The sequence below is a fragment of the Drosophila willistoni genome (genome assembly GCF_018902025.1).
Source record: "Drosophila willistoni isolate 14030-0811.24 chromosome 2L unlocalized genomic scaffold, UCI_dwil_1.1 Seg139, whole genome shotgun sequence".
Lineage (NCBI taxonomy): Eukaryota > Metazoa > Arthropoda > Insecta > Diptera > Drosophilidae > Drosophila > Drosophila willistoni.
The window spans coordinates 986028-1002028 of NW_025814046.1; the positions used below are offsets into that span (position 1 = coordinate 986028).

Consider the following 16001-nt stretch of genomic DNA (forward strand, 5'->3'; position numbering starts at 1 on the left):
CAAAAATTTCAACGCCTAAGCGAAAGTGATCAGCAAGTACCACTCCCTCCTCCTCCCCTCCTCCCATCCAACCAAGCAACCCTTTCCAACTTTTTCACTCGAAAACTACTTATTCAAAGCAAGTGGAGCGGCAGCAAGTTCCCTTTTTTTCTCTCTCTCTCTTATTGTATTTTCTTCGAAGAAATTAGCATAATGCCTGAAATTATGCAACGCCTTTGCCACTTGAGTTACAGTTTGCTGGTGTTGTTGTTGTTGTTCTTGTTGCCACATTGTGTGTGGCACTTTAAGTGCACTTTGAGTCCAAAGAAGAAAAACAAATAACAAATGCAACAGCAACTGAAGGTGTTGCTTCTCGGGCTTCTGGCCGGGATGTTGTCTGGGGTAAGACAATGGCCCAGGTCAAGTAAATCAACGTATTACACTTGGTAATGTGACAGACTTATTTCGTTCAGTTCATCTGAAAGGCGTTGAAGGGATGAAAAGGGGGAGACAAAAGCAAGTCGAGCAGTGGATACCAGTAAGTGCAATAGCTCTGATAATGCCAATAATTCAATTATCCTGCTGCGCTTTTCTCTCCCACTCTCTCTCTCTCTTACAAACTGTCGCTCCATCTCATTCTCTCTTATTGTTATTGCCAAACCAAGTGACTTTGCTGTTGATGTTGTTATGGATGCACTTACAGAACAGCTCCTTGCTGGGTGATATGTATTAAGAAGTCACTTAACTGACAGCCAGATAACAAGACAACTGTAGCAAACACCAGATAGAGAAACAGAAACAGCAGCCACAGCAGGGCGTAAATTGAAAACAATAGTTGCAATCCAAAACGACACACGAAACGTATCAATCTGAAAGTGCTAAAGTCCGTCTCTTTCTCTCTCTCTCTCTCTCTCTCTCTCTCACTATCTAGTTTGTTATCCTTGTCGCTCTCTATATCTGTTTGTCTCTATCTCTCTCCTGCGTGTGTTATAAATACAAATAAATGAGTACAGAATATTGTCTGTATAAGCCATACAGGGTGTATAGCAAAACAATCGTAAAATTTAATCAAAGTGTTTGTTAAGTAATTAATTTTGATAAACAGAAAATTGCTAGATACTTAAGTCTCAAACAATATTAGGCAACTTTTAATTAGCAAAAGAAAATAATTCAAAGTCATATCAAAGCATAGATGAAGCCCGTTAAAAATCTCCGTTGAAAACTTTAATAAATTTTCCAATATTGATTCTCTTTCAACATTAATTTACTTCTTAATTGCTGTGAACACCCTGTATTTGCAATAAAATGGCCCATTGAAATTGATATGAAATTTACATGACCACGTCCTTTACATCTCTTCTACACTCCCTGGCAGCTGACACCGCCCCTTGTGCCACCTCATCTACACTCTCCTTTGCTATTTGTTTATCTTACTGATGATAATAATGGCTTACACGAATATTTAATGGAAGACAGTTTCAGAGATTAAAGTGCTAGGGCAATATCACACACACAGAGAGAGAGAGAGAGAGAGAGACTCACACACAGATAGGGACAGACAGGGGAATGAAACTTGGATACCGACATTAATTGTCAGCATTATTTCATTACGTTTCGTTCATTAAAAGTTTGTGTTTTATTTTTTTTTTTTAAAAGATGACAACAATAATACCCCAAAAAAAAATATACAAAAAAAAAAGGAAAAAGGAAAACTTGTGGAAAAATAAAGAACAGAGCTTTACATCCACTTCCAAAGGGGAGGGAGCGAAGCTAACGTGAAGTTGGGAATGGGATTGGGAGGGAATTATGGCTCATTAAATGACATAATGCTAGAGGGAGAAATTGAGAAATATATATGCATAAATATATGCTATATACACATAAAGCTGATATTTGGCAGCTGCTTTGACTCCTTCTTCATGTTCACGTTTTCGGCTTTGCCTGCTTTAAGTGCCTCAAACCTCAATCTCCTTGTCGGCCTGCTAATGTCTTTCTAATACACAGACACGCAGAAATATGCCACGCAGGACACCCCAGGACATGCGTGGCATAATATAGTCTTAGCGAGATTTCTTTGCCAACCATTTTTCTCACTCTCTCTATTGGTGTCTGAGTCTCCGTTTCTCTCTTAACTGCCATTGCGTCTTTTTCAATTACACACATAATTAAATATGCTACCGCCCCTTAGTGGGCCTGTCTGTGTGTGTATGTGTGTGTGTGGGCGTGGTATCCCGCGGGGTTTAAGCCTAGGCAAACAATTTTTCTCTTTCCCACTGTGCGTGCGTGTGTGTGTATGCGTGTGTGCGATGATGCCAGGCAAATCTCTTACCAAATCTCTCCCAATTGTACGATATTCTTTTTCCTTTTCCCATTTTGTAGATTTTAATAAACATTTAGATAATTAAATTTAATCGCAGGCTTTTATTTTACATTAGCACAAAGCATATAAAGTGGGACCACATGTGTCCCCCTTAAACCCCGCCCTTTCCATCACCACCCTCTTCTCTATACTTCTTTCTCTCTTTTGCCACACTTTCCATCTAAATGGCAAATTTTATTTGCCTTGGCCAAAATTCAATTTGCCACCAAAGTTAGCAAAAGAAGAGAAATGCTGATGAGTATGAGGGGTAAGGGAGGAGGAGGAGGACGAAAGTGTATGTGTGTGTGTGTGGGTACATGTGGACAAACATTTCCATCTCTTAGTTTGCTTAAATTTATTTGCATAGGCTCAATTGTGTTCATTTTCTTCCCCACATCCACTCTCGACTAGGCAAACAAAATTTGTGGTTTAGATAATTGCAAAAAACGAGCAAAAAAATTTTGCAAAAAAACCAAACCTAAAAAAATAAAAATGAAAACCCTCTCTTTCTCTATTTTCTTTTTTTCTCTCTCCCTCTCTCTTTTGTCCCATGTTTATTTGCCAACATAATTTAGCTTAGTCTTTGAAAATAAAATACAATTTGCTGGATTTTAATAACCGCAGCTGACACTTTTTCGGGCTAAGTGCAAGCCATAAAACTTACCTTAAAACAAAAAGGAAAAAACCCACTGAAACGAAAAGAAGTTGAAACGGAAATGAAAACCACAATTTAAGATGGCAAAACAAAATAACAGTGCAAAAAGAAAATAAACGGAAAAAAAAACTGAAAAAAATAATGGCCAAAAGTATTTAGAGAGCAAAAGGAAACCAACGACTTTTAGCCCATACATCTAACACCAAAAACACAGATGGAAGAGCCAAAATAGGAAAGAGCAGAGGGTATGACTGGGTATCGAGACGGGACTGATAGCTGGCGAAAAAGCCAAAACAAAACATACATAAATTGCTGGCAAAAAGTGTGTGGAAAAGTGTTTTCCCCAAATAAATTTCTATTAAACACAAATGAGCAAGGAAAAAACCCACCCAAAAAGTTCTTGAAAAAGTTTCTTTGGCCACACACACACACACACATATTCTCCCCGGAAAAAAAGCGCGTGTGCTCAGAAGATTGACAAACATTTCTAGATATCTTTGCTATTCCATCCCATTCCATTCCATACACTGGGCCTTCCCTTTTACTCATGGTTTCTTTGATAACTTTTGTGCCAACAATAATTATGTTGATTACAACAAGAGTAAAAGCAGAAAGAAAGCCAAGCACCAAAGAGGAAAACTTTCTTTCTTTCCGTCATTCTTTTTTTTCTTTATTTTTTTGCTCTCCCACTCTTTATCGAGCCTCATCAATGACTGTGCTAAGTGTTCTTGTTCTTGTTGTTATTTGTGTTTAAAAAGGGCTTCAATTATATGTTAATATACGTGCAAGAAACAAAGAAATAAAGAACCCCAAAATTGGCAATTCAGGGCATATGGCTATATAGAAATAGATGACATTGTATTTATCGAGGGGTGGATCTTGCTTTGATATTTTACTTTATTAATAACTAACCAAACTATTTGAAGCATAATGTAATTTAGCAATTTGACAAAGTGCTTATTTTTAGACGACTTCAAAGGAAATTCATGAAATAGTTTTTAAATTACCAAATGTATGGTTTAATTTACAAATAGTTTATTAACTAAGGAGAGAATACAGGACAAGAACTTAGTTTACTTTTTGATTTATTTCACTCCGATTTTGGCAAACTAAAATAGTTATAATTACTTCATTCGACACACTTTGTATCAAAATTTGAGGTGAATATAATTTAAGACCTCTGTGCAAATGGAAATTGTGTCAAAATGTTCTTAGTAACAAATAGTCGGTGACAAAAATTCTCAACCACTTTTGTAAATCAGTAATAATTAATTATATTTCTGTTACTGGCTAAATGTATTTTACTGTTCTTCCCATTGAATATTATTGTGTGCCTGTGCAATGGGCGACAATTTCTCTAGTTACATGCACATATTTAATTTATGTGCCCTGCTAAGTATGCTATATATTTTAAACAGTTCATGCTGTGTTTGTTGTGAGGGGGGCGACTCCCATGTTAAAGTTTAATTAAAAATGTTTGCGCTACCGAAAATTAATTATTAGCTAACAAATAGAACGCAAACAATTGAAACCACCGCAACAATTAGACTAATTACAGATAACAATAACAATAACAACAACAACACCCGAAAAAATATTGAAATTTTGAACTGCGAAAAACTAATTAACTTTAAATGTTCATTCGTTTTGGTTTTTGGCTTGGCATGTTTATAGATAGCTTTGAGCTTGAACTAAACAACCAACTGGCCATCAATCAGTTAGAAAGAACCCAAAAGGATATGGGTGGGTGGAGGGAGTGGCGAAATTCACCTGGCTATGTCCTCTGCCAGGAGCAATTTGAAAGTCGCGTCTAATCTTTGGCCTGTTGGCTCTCATGTGATTTGTTTGCCGAGGCGAGGCAGGCAGCAGGCAACAGCGTGGCATAAATCAAAATGCCATTTTTGATAGCACTACAGCTAGTAGTAGGAAGTTGGCTAGCTCTTACCTTCCCTTTCATCTCCTCCACTCCCTTCCTTTCTAGAGTATTCATTTTTTGGCTTTTTTTGTGTGTGGTATGTATGTGTGTGTGTGTGTGTGGTCGGTGTCTGTTTAAACAATATATCAAATTGCTTTTGCATTCCGCGCATGTTACTCGTACATTTTATTTAGATTTTTCCACTAAGATTGCCAGACTTTTGCTGCATTGTCTGTCCAGGAAATGGAAAATAAGTGCAACACCAGCAGCAGCCGGAGACTCTCTACTCCACTCCGCACATTAATCATGACTAACGTGTTGTTGTTGAGACTTTCTTTCCTTCCCTTTCTTTCCCCCTCTCACTCACACATTCTTCACTGATTCATAACACATTATAGCATAGTTTTTTTTTTGTTCATCCTTTCTTTATTCCTTTCACTTGCCATACGCAAAAAAGAAAACCAAATAGGGGAGAAAAAAGGGTTAAGAAATTTATGTGTTGCAATTATTTTGCCTTGGAGGAAATAACACTTAAAGTGATTTACACACACACACACACACACACAATGGTCAGTGAGAGGACCCACAAACTGCTTCCCCTCACTTCGTTCCTCTGCAACTATTGTTGTTATTGCTTGCTGCTTATTCCGCCTCATTGAGTTTGCCCAAAAACGAAGAATACAAATGAGTTACGAAATTTGTGGAATTTATATATATTTTTTTTTATTCTGCTTATAGAAGGTAGACAACTTTAAGCCAGACAGTACGCTACCCCACCCCAAGCTATACATTTCGTTTTACCAAATATGTAAGCTTTTCATATATTGAAATTGTTGCAACAAAGAGGCGTGGCCAATGCCCCTGCAGCAAAGTACAGCAATAGCAACAGAATTTTGCTTGTTTGCTCACTCGTCCATGTTCTGGCCCCATGTTGTTTACACAATGACACAGAATATATGAAGGCCAGAAAGAGAATGGGGGGGGGGGGGTAAAGATAGGAGGGGCACATCGGGATGAACAGATGATGGGGGCCCAGCTCGTTTTCGGCTTTTATGGTGCACTTAATTGTCGGCTCCATTAAGGCCAATGCCTAAAAGTATGCAATGTGTGCAAAATTATTACCTGTAATTGCGCCAGGCATAAAACATAATTTCAATACCCTAAATTGTACAAATGGGTGGGGTATATTGTTGAAAAGGACTCTATATACAATTGTATATTTAAAATATTTGAAAAGGACATTTTAGTTACAGTTGCCTGTCTGGTTTAGGAATAATGCAAATTGTGGATCAAATAAGACATATATATAAGAGTTATAAGGTTTAATCTCTATAAATATCTAAGAATAATTTTTCTAGGGTATTGAAACGTTGTTTGTATAAAATATTTTCAAATTCCTCTGCCTGGTTGGCTTTATAATTTATGCTGTTCCGTTGTTGTTGTTGTTTTTTCTGTTTACAATACTGGCTGCTTAATGTGGCTGATATATTTTTGGCAAATTGAATTGCTCTCACGTTAATGGACAAACTTTTAAGTGAAATTTATTTTAACTCTTTCCTTCTCTTTCTCTCTCTCTCGTTTGCAGACCTGCTATGAATTGGAACGCTATCTGCACGATGAGCCCAAGCTACAGAAAATTCACAGTGAATTGGATACCGCTTGGGGTATATTCTCGACACCTGCCCGCCTGTTAGAAGAATTGAAAATTAAAGAGCAAAATTTGGATACGATATCGACCACATCGTCGGTATCATCGAATTGTTCGGGCATCTCCTGGGATAGCAATGGTTCCGCCCAGACATTAAGCTGTTCGGTGCTGGTCAAACAGGAGCGCATCGATGAGGAAGATGAGGCGGGAGTGGTGGGTGTGGGAGTCGATGATAAGATGAGTGTGTTGTTTGCAGCGCCGCCATCGGCCATATCGCCAAATCCTAGCATTAGCAGTGGAGGAAATATGACGCCCACCAGCAGCACCATTAGCAACACTAGCAACAGCAACAGCAACACTAGCACTAGCAATCAAATGAGCAATTGCAATACCATCACATTGAGCTCAAGCAGCAGCTCAGCGCCGGGCATTAAGGTGCGCGTTTTGCAGGCCAAAAGTCAGCATCATCAGCACCAGCATCATTTGGGCCACCATGTGCAGGATTTTGTATTGCCCACATTAACGCCGCCATCATCGCCCGAATCCAGCCTGCGAACACATAACTATGCTGCGCAACCGCAGCAGCAACAAAGATCGAAACAAATTGATGCCAGCGAGTTGGCTGCTTTGATTCAACAGCAGCAGCAACAACAACAGCAGCAGCAACAGCAATCGAATTCCACCCCCCCTACAGCAATCTTACGCTTTACCAGCCATCAATTGTCAGTTAAAGGTCAGCAGCAGCCAACAATGACGCAATTGCAACAGCAGCAACAACAATTGGCTGTACAGCATTTGAGCATATCGCCGCAGGCTTTAACTAGCAACAGCAGCAGCAACAGCAGTAATAGTAGTTCTAGCAGCAACAGCAACACCAACAGCAGCATTAATTCTCCGAGCACATCACCCAGCGAGACTAACAACACTAGCGCCGCCAGCAGCAACACTAATGTCATTACCAGTAGCAGCAGCAGCAACAACAACAACAACAGTAACGATCAGGCAAGCATCACTAACAACACCAACAGCAACACCAATACCGCTGTAGCCACCGCCGCCACTACCAACATTCCCCGCAGCACCATTGTACGTTTGACCACGGCCAATGGAAAGCCAGGTGCCGCTGGCATAAGTCTAGCACGTGTCATACAAATGCAAAACAATGGCCAATCTAATGTTGCTGCCGTACTGACAGCAGCTGCCACTAGCAACAACAACAACAGCAATAACATCCAGCAACAAGTTGTTAATTCGCCGCGTAGTGACAAATCCACAAATGGTAAGCCACACAGCAACAACTTGACCCACTTTTGACTATAGACTAAAAGTTGATTCTTTTTTAGCTTCTGCCAAAAGCCATCACCCGCGCCAACACCATAGCAGCAGCAACAGCAGCAGCAGCAGCAGTGATCATAGCCCGGATGCCAAACGTCGGATACACAAGTGCCAATTTCTGGGCTGTAAAAAAGTCTATACGAAAAGTTCACATCTGAAGGCCCACCAAAGAACGCACACAGGTGAGTGCACTGCAGAGAGGAAGAGCGATGGGTTTTTTTTTTGGGTCGGTTTAAGTGTCTTTTTTGTTCGAGGTCACACGCATGACTTGATGAAGGGAATTTTTTGGGCCTCTGCAACTGACATTTTTGTTCACCCACAGAGTGCTGAAATATGCGGATTTGGCAAAAAAAAAACCAGAGAAATATATGCGACCAGCTTATAAACTTGGCCCGAAAAGTGTCAAGTCTATCAAAGTAGGCCAATAGCAAACTAAAGCCGAAAGATCACGGAATTACTAACTTCTGGCGGAAAAGTATAGGCATATGGAATAGTATCCAGTAATTTAAAAAACCAAAATTTGAAATTTGACGCTAATTTTAAACCAATTTAAAACAAATTTTAAGAATCTAAATATGATTTTTTTAGAAGTCTAAATCGAGTGTATATGAAAATTAAATTTTATAGACAAGCCTTTTCTTTAGGTCATAAGACTGAAATTCTTTTCATCGTCTCTAAGATCCCAAAAGTTCTCTCTTGAAGTCAAATTAATTCTAACAATTGACAAAGAAACATTCCCAAATATTAACTTCCAACTAGTTGCAAGCTCTTTCACAATTTCATAGACCTAGCAAAAGATCAATTGAAGTTTTTTGCCAAGAGCCTGACAATTCGTCTATGCCTTCATCTGATAGATTTAGAGTTTACAGTTTGGTGCTATGTGCTTTGGTCTGGTTACCCTTAATAAATCAGAGACCTGCGACAACAACAGCAGCAGCAAGCACACAATGTTGGGGACAGGCTCCTGTGTGACACACAAGTGACATGTTGCATTGTGTTTGCCCTGACACTGTCCACTGGAGCCAGCGATGACGCCTCCCTCCGAAAAAAAAACAACAAAAACGAAAACCAACAAACATGCAGAAATCAACTCAAGTGGGAACGAGGGTAAAGTACAGGTAGGAAATCTCATAGCATGACAGCAAGAGAAAGAGTTGTGAAGGGAATGCTTGAAATTTCAATAAAAATCGCATAACTCAAAAATGAAATATTGGTCACACACACACATACATACACACCGAAAAAGATAGCTATAGAGAGTGAGAGACAAACCTAGCATTGAATTGTAATTTTATTACATGGTAGGAAAATCTATTGATTTCAACTCGATGCTGTTGAAAAGTTTTTTGCATGCGTGAGCAATTGCCAAACCAAAAACAAAAGTAAGCAAACAAAAAAAAAAGAAAGACACACACACTTAACCCATAAATTCAAACCAAAAATCCTAGAGAAATAGAAGAAGAAGAAATTGTGAGAAATATATGATGGCAAGAGATTGCATTTAAATTGTCGTTCTTGGCAAGAAATCAACAAAAAATTTTAGACTTTAGATTTAATACGAAACCAAACAACAGGCACGAACTTACGAGAAGATCAAAACGGGCGCTTTTTAAATGTGTTCTTCAATTGAAACTTGTGAAAGTAAAAAGTGAATTAGTAAGAAGGGAAATCGCCAACAATTTAAATTTAGTTTTGAGAGAATATTGTTTGAAAACTTTGTTCATTTTCTTGCATTTTTAAACTGCTTCCTAAGTCTGAAAATATGAAGTTTGTCCGATATACAATACCTTTTAATCAATGGCTAATTGTAAAATCAACTAAGATAAAGGCGAAATAAAACAGCTTACAATGGATTAGTACTACTTAGAATACTTCCATTTGGATTGCTCCTACTTTGATCCACTCACTCCCCTCCCACTTCTATACTCAATACCAACAGACACCGCCTACTCTACACTCCGCTCCCGGCTATTGAAAATCCAAATACCAAACTACTTTAAATTTTAGCCCATTTGCAGTTTACTTACCAGTTTCAAGTCGTTTGCCTTTTAAAAAGGCTTCAAATCCAATCATCATCATCATTATCATCACTGATTATTCAGATTTTCAATTGGGGTAAAAGTAAACATAGCCTCGAGGACATTTCCCATCCCTCTCAGACCAAAAAGCCGTTTACATTCGATTCCCAAAAGGAGTTAAGATTTTAATTAACATTCAATAAGCGCAACAGCAAAAACAACAAGCAACAAAAACGGAAGGGAAAACTTTTGTTTAATAAAAATCCATAACAGTCAAAAACTTTTTGCCAAGCTTAATAAAATCTTCAGTTTATCTTTAACAAACACTTTTTTTTGTGTGTTACATGGACTTTTAGCGGAGATGAGAGTGAGATTGGTTATAGGCTTTCTAATAGAAATGTAAATTTGCTTTGCTTTTTCTCTTTTTTTTTCTTTTTGTTCTAATTAATTACACATGTTAAATCAAAATCAAAAGTCAAGGTGTTGAAGCGATAAGATTGAAACATTTGATTTCAAATGCTTTGAGAAAGAAGAAAATGCAAAATGGAAAAAGTATGCCCAATTACCCTACAACATAGGGTAAGAAGGATATTCCTAGTTGCCGGAACTTAAGATTGTATATATACAATCTTAAGGATATATCCTTATAGAGTCAATTCAGTTTAGTTGCCATTTCCACAGTTTAGTTAACAAAATCTATATTAAATTCTTTGAAAAATATTTTACAATTAAAAATTTTACCTTAGGGTATTTGAAAGTCGTCTTTATTAAAATTGAGTAAAGTTTCTTTTCGGAATTTCTTTTTATACTTTTCGTTATATATTTTGCTTCGTTTTTTTTTTTTTGTTTGCTTAAAAGAAAACGTAATTATTTTAATGACACCATGGAGACCCTTCGAGACCTTTGGACCCCGAGACCATTTGGAAAATGTCTATGACCAAAATTAAAGTAGCGAAAATTTAATGAATTACGTTTTTTGCATACACAACAAAAAAGCAAAAAAACCGAAAACGAAACGAAAATTAAGCTTGAAAATTTTCATTAAATTTTCTTTTAATGTTGTCACTTAACACTCCAAAAACACACACACACACAAACACACAAACACACACACACACACATACAAAATAATTGATGATGACCTATTATTCAGTTGCCCTTGAGAGGGAGAAGCAGAATAAGAATAAGGGAGACAACTCTGAGACTTGTCGGATGTATGAGAATAGGAGCCAATCCCTGGGGTTAGGCAAATTAATTTGATTTGGGAGTTTCCGGCCAACCGAAAATTAATTAGAAATCCATTCAAATTCGCGAGCGCCAACAATTAAAGAGCTAAATAAATTTTGCCACAAAGTGAGAGATAAATCGAGACAGACAGAGACAGAATGAGAGTGAGGAAAAGAGTAAAAGATTTCAATTAGTTAAACGCAGGCGGCTATAAAAATGCCAGAGTTGCAGCCAGTTAAGTCAGGATGGGGGGAGGAATGTGGCGAGGTAAGTCACTGAGGGAGGGAGTTGAAAACCGTTAAGAAAAGATTACAAGTGCAATCAAGTGAAAAGACGCAAACAGACCATAAAAATTGTGTTGAGTGCAAAAAGCCGAGAAGGCAAAAATAAAAAAAAAAAAAATAAAAGGGGGAAAGTAAAGCGAAAAACCCCAAGCCATGCAACGAGAAGAAAGAAAAATTTTCCAACTGCTTCTCCTGCTGCATCTTTTCCACCCGCCAGTTGCATGTCTTTGGCCCCACATCCCGAAAAAGAAGAAGAAATTCTTTTCTATTGGCCTGAAATTAAAACCCCAGCGAAATTTATAAAATATTAACTGGCTGTTGGCTGCTGCTTCTGCTGTTAAGCGGCTGTCGTTGGTTGCTCCTTCTCGGTCCTTCCTGCTCTCTTGCTTTGCTTTCTTCCTTATTGGCGTTTTAAACAATTTACAAGTCTTACTTGGGTTCATTTTATGGCCTTAACTGCAACTAAAAACTATCAATATCAAAGGCAATAGTCGGTAGACAAACGGCTGAGGTTAAGTTTTAACTGCCTTCGGCTCAATAAATTAACATTGCTTGGCGTCCTTCTGACGCGCTATGTGCTTAAATCAGTATTTGGGCCAATTGATTGGCTTTTTGGCCAGAGTAAAAGTAATTAAAAAATTTCACCAAAAGACGTGAATGAAATGTTTAAAAAAGTAAATACCATTACGATCAAGCTTTGATAGCTTAGAAGGATACGATTCTAGGTTTTGTGTCTTTAAATTGATATCTTTGCCTATACATTTCGATTTTCATTTTTGGGTTTCTGTTTTTTGGTTCTTCTTGGCTACGTTTCGCTTTTCATTTTCGGGCCATTCGGATATTTTTTTTCTCAATGGCCAGATAACATGACCATTTTTCGGTTGCTGCTGCTTTATCGCCAAAATACCAAATACGAGACTCCTGGGGTGGACCAATTGGGCATAGAGAGAATGAGGCAAACGTCTGCACTTTGTGCATTTGACGCTGATTTACACACACACACACTAACAAACTAACCAAGCACAACCAGGCCAAAAAAAGAAAAAAAATCCAGGAACTGCCATGGCCAAGAAGAAAAAGAAGAAGCAGAAGCACTGCATCCCTCGAGTTTTTGGGCATCTGGTTTATTTATGGCCAATGCTTCGATTTTCAAACAGTTCTGACAACATGCCAAAGTGCAAGTGGCAGACGGCCCACACTCACCCACACACACAACCAGAACAAACACACACACACATTCCTACACCCACACACATTCTCAGTTATTCGTAGATAGGGACAATTCTTTGGGCCAGAGTAAACACAAATGGAAATTAAGAGAGCAAGTCCAACAGAAAAAGAAGATGGGCAAGAAAATGAAGGGCTAGAAGAAGGCAAGAACGAGAGAATCAAAAGAAGAAGCTACGAAAACAGGCAGTGGAAAACATTCAACTGAGAAGAAGTGGCAGAGGAAAAGGCAAACGGAGGCCGCAAGTGCATAATGTGAAATTGAGCACGGAAATATCACACATTTCCGCATGCATTAAGTTTTAAGCCAAGCCAAGCTAAGTGTGTGTGTGTGTGTGTGCAAGTGTATGTATGTGTGTGTGATTGTATGCGCTTGTATATGTGGCGCGTTACAAAGTTTTCCACTCAGCTTTATGCATTTTTCTTGGCTGTCGTCGTCGTCTACTTGCCGGTTATCTTGTTCCAGTTCTGTTTTTTTTTATCCTCTTATTCCCCAAAATATACCCTTTAAAGGAAATTGGGTATATTTGGGAAGAGGAAATCATATTTCCTACACTGACTTAATATGTCTAATTTTAAATTTTGTTTATTTGAAAACCCTGAAACTTCAAATAGGCCTTTGTTTCCAAACTACTTAAAATAAATGAATAATTATTTTGTCGTCTCTTAATCTTCATCTTTATATCATTAAAATTAAAGCTTATTTATTTATATTGTGATAAAAATTAAGAGCTATAAATATAGTTTGAAATCAAACGTTAAATGGGTCAAAGTTTCCCATTTATCAAGGCCAAATTGCTTTTTGTGGTATTAAACATAAAAGTCTTCATAACGAAATTATGCCAACTAGAGACTTAATCGTGATCATGTTCAGAATTGGTAAACAATTCAATTTTCATAAAGGGCTGAGACTTGTCTTTATTGTATTTAGATTACACTAGAAACTACACAAGCCACAAATATAAGAAGGACTCAAGAAAAAAGGAACATTCTCCAAATTTAAAAAGTAAATAAGGCACAAAAAAAAAACGTAGTTTTAAGATTAATTTTAAAGAAAATTAAGAGTTTGTGACAATAAACAAACTTCAGAGAAACCGTCGATCAAATAATCAATTTTCTAAAGTTTAAAGTCAAACTTTATGACAAAAGTCTCATGAGTATTTTAGGGTATTAAAACTTCGCTTTAGTTTCATTTAGCCTGGTTATTTTCTTTTTTTACTGTACCCTTTCCCCTTTATCTTAGTTTTTTTTTGGAACGGGAAAGCAACGGCGGCAATTTCCTGCCTGGGCTGCTGTTTGTCTTTTAAACTCAAATAATTTTGCAATTTTTTCTACAGTTTTGCCTCTCTCTTACGGTTTTTGGCCAGCTTTACACATTGGGATCTGTGAGTTGAACTCCTGGTACTGGTTCTATAGCTAGTTCTCGCTCTGTTCTGTTTCTGGATTCCTCTTTTGTACAATTTTTAGGTTTTATGCTTTTGTGTGAAATTACAACTTCTGCATTTCCTTTTCCTTTTTGGCTTGCTCTCCTCTGTTTCGTTGGTTCGTTCGCCTTCTCAGTGAATTCTGGTTCTGGCTTTTGGCGCTTTGGCTGCCAGCCGCTTGCCTTGTATCCTTGTATCCTTTGAGGCTTTTGGCACGCATGAAAAATGTTGGCAAAGCATCGCGTTTGGCACACCGTACCGACGACTCTGATGCTGCTGCTGCTGCCACCATTCGTCGTTTTGGGTTTTCATTTTTCAGTTTTTCATTTTTAATTGTCTTAAATTCCTGGCTCTGCGTTCGTTTTTTTCCTCAGTTCTTTTTCTTTGTTTTACCCCCTTTTTGTGCTGTTCTCTTGTTTTATGTTTTGTTTACTTGTGTTTTACTTTATGCATATTTGAGCAAAAAACTTTTTTCATTTTGGTTGCCATTTCTGAGGCACAAAAGTGCTAAATAAAAAATGCTTCACAATTAGTCTAGAGCAACGACTATGAGTTACCCTGTGAAACTGATAACGAAGGTATAAATGACTTGACTAGATTTCCTTTGCTTTTAGGATTAATAAGCAAACAAAAAATATAACTAGGTTCTTTAGTAGGTACTTTTCCTATTCCAGGTTCATGTGATCCACATCTTTCTCTTTCTCAACTAAAGGGTATGAATGGGTTGGTTTCTCTCTTTGTTGGGAATATTTATAGTAGCACAAATTGCAGAGAACTAACAAATTTCTGCATCCAATAGTAACTTATTTAATAAGAATTCTTCCCACGTTTTTCATTTTACTCATTTTCTTTTCCCATTTTCTCTTTCTTTCTTTGAACTATTTGCAGGTGAGAAGCCGTACAAATGCTCTTGGGAAGGCTGCGAATGGCGTTTCGCTCGTAGTGATGAATTGACTCGACACTATCGCAAGCATACGGGAGCCAAACCCTTCAAATGCCGTAACTGTGATCGCTGTTTCTCACGTTCCGATCATTTGGCCCTGCACATGAAGCGTCATATGTGAGGAGAGATCTAAGCTACAATCAGATCGATTAAATTGAGAAAATAGTTGTTAGTACTTGGAGTATCATCTCTAAGGATAAGAGGAGAAAAAGAAGAAGAAAAGAAGCCACCACCAACCACCTAATGGGAAGTTCATATTAGTGAAAACTGTGTGCCATCAAAAAAACAAAACAACAAAAACAACTTTTCAAAAAAAAAAAAACACACAAAACGGAACGATGAAATTGGAAAAAAAACCCAAAAACAACTTGAGTAACGCAAAATCAAAAATCACATCACAAGCACAAACAAAACATAGGAAAAAAGCAAAGAATGAATGAAAGTAATAAGAGAAAAGTTCTCTAGGAATTCCGTTTTTAAATTAATTTATTAATTTAATATAATTAATTGTCATTTATCGTTTCCAATTTGTTGCCTTTTTATGTAATTTTATTTTTAGCAGAACAAAAAAAAAAAACAAAACTAATTATTGTACAATTTACCAAAGCTAAGCAACAAAAACAAAACAAAAAAAAAACAAAAAACTAAAACAAAAAAAATCAAAAACTTTACGAGAAAAAAATTAGATTTTTGTTTTCTTAATGTAAACACTGCCAAAACAAAAATTAAAAGAAAAAAAAACATACACAAATTATTAAGAGAAAAAGTTTAATTAAGTTAAACACCCCCAGCCTCAGCCATCCACGTTAGCCCCCATTCAACCCCCCTTCCTCACCCCTACATTGTACGTAAAAGAAAAAGAGAAACAAAAAGTGAAACAAGTGCAAAATATGTTTAAAACAAACATTAAAAAAAAATTTACAAAAAACACATACAAACAAAAAAAAAACAACAAATAAAAAGTAAAATGCTTATTTTTCTTAAATT

At 37.2% G+C, this 16001-nt stretch overlaps 1 protein-coding gene across 2 annotated transcripts in view; it reads left to right on the forward strand.

Annotated features, from left to right (window-relative positions):
- LOC6638215 (Krueppel-like factor luna) overlaps nt 1–15636 on the forward strand; it is a 125284-nt gene extending 109648 nt beyond the window's left edge. Inside the window, exons 2-4 of one of the 2 annotated variants that reach the window (XM_023176586.2) lie at nt 6494–7835; nt 7900–8073; nt 14960–15636. In XM_023176586.2, coding sequence (XP_023032354.1) covers nt 6494–7835; nt 7900–8073; nt 14960–15135 — 1692 coding nt within the window. In that variant the 3' untranslated portion in view covers nt 15136–15636. Of the gene's footprint in view, nt 1–6493; nt 7836–7899; nt 8074–8213; nt 8418–14959 lie in introns of those variants that run through there. The other variant, XM_047009463.1, reaches the window with a different exon arrangement.
- Nucleotides 15637–16001: the final 365 nt, after the last annotated feature.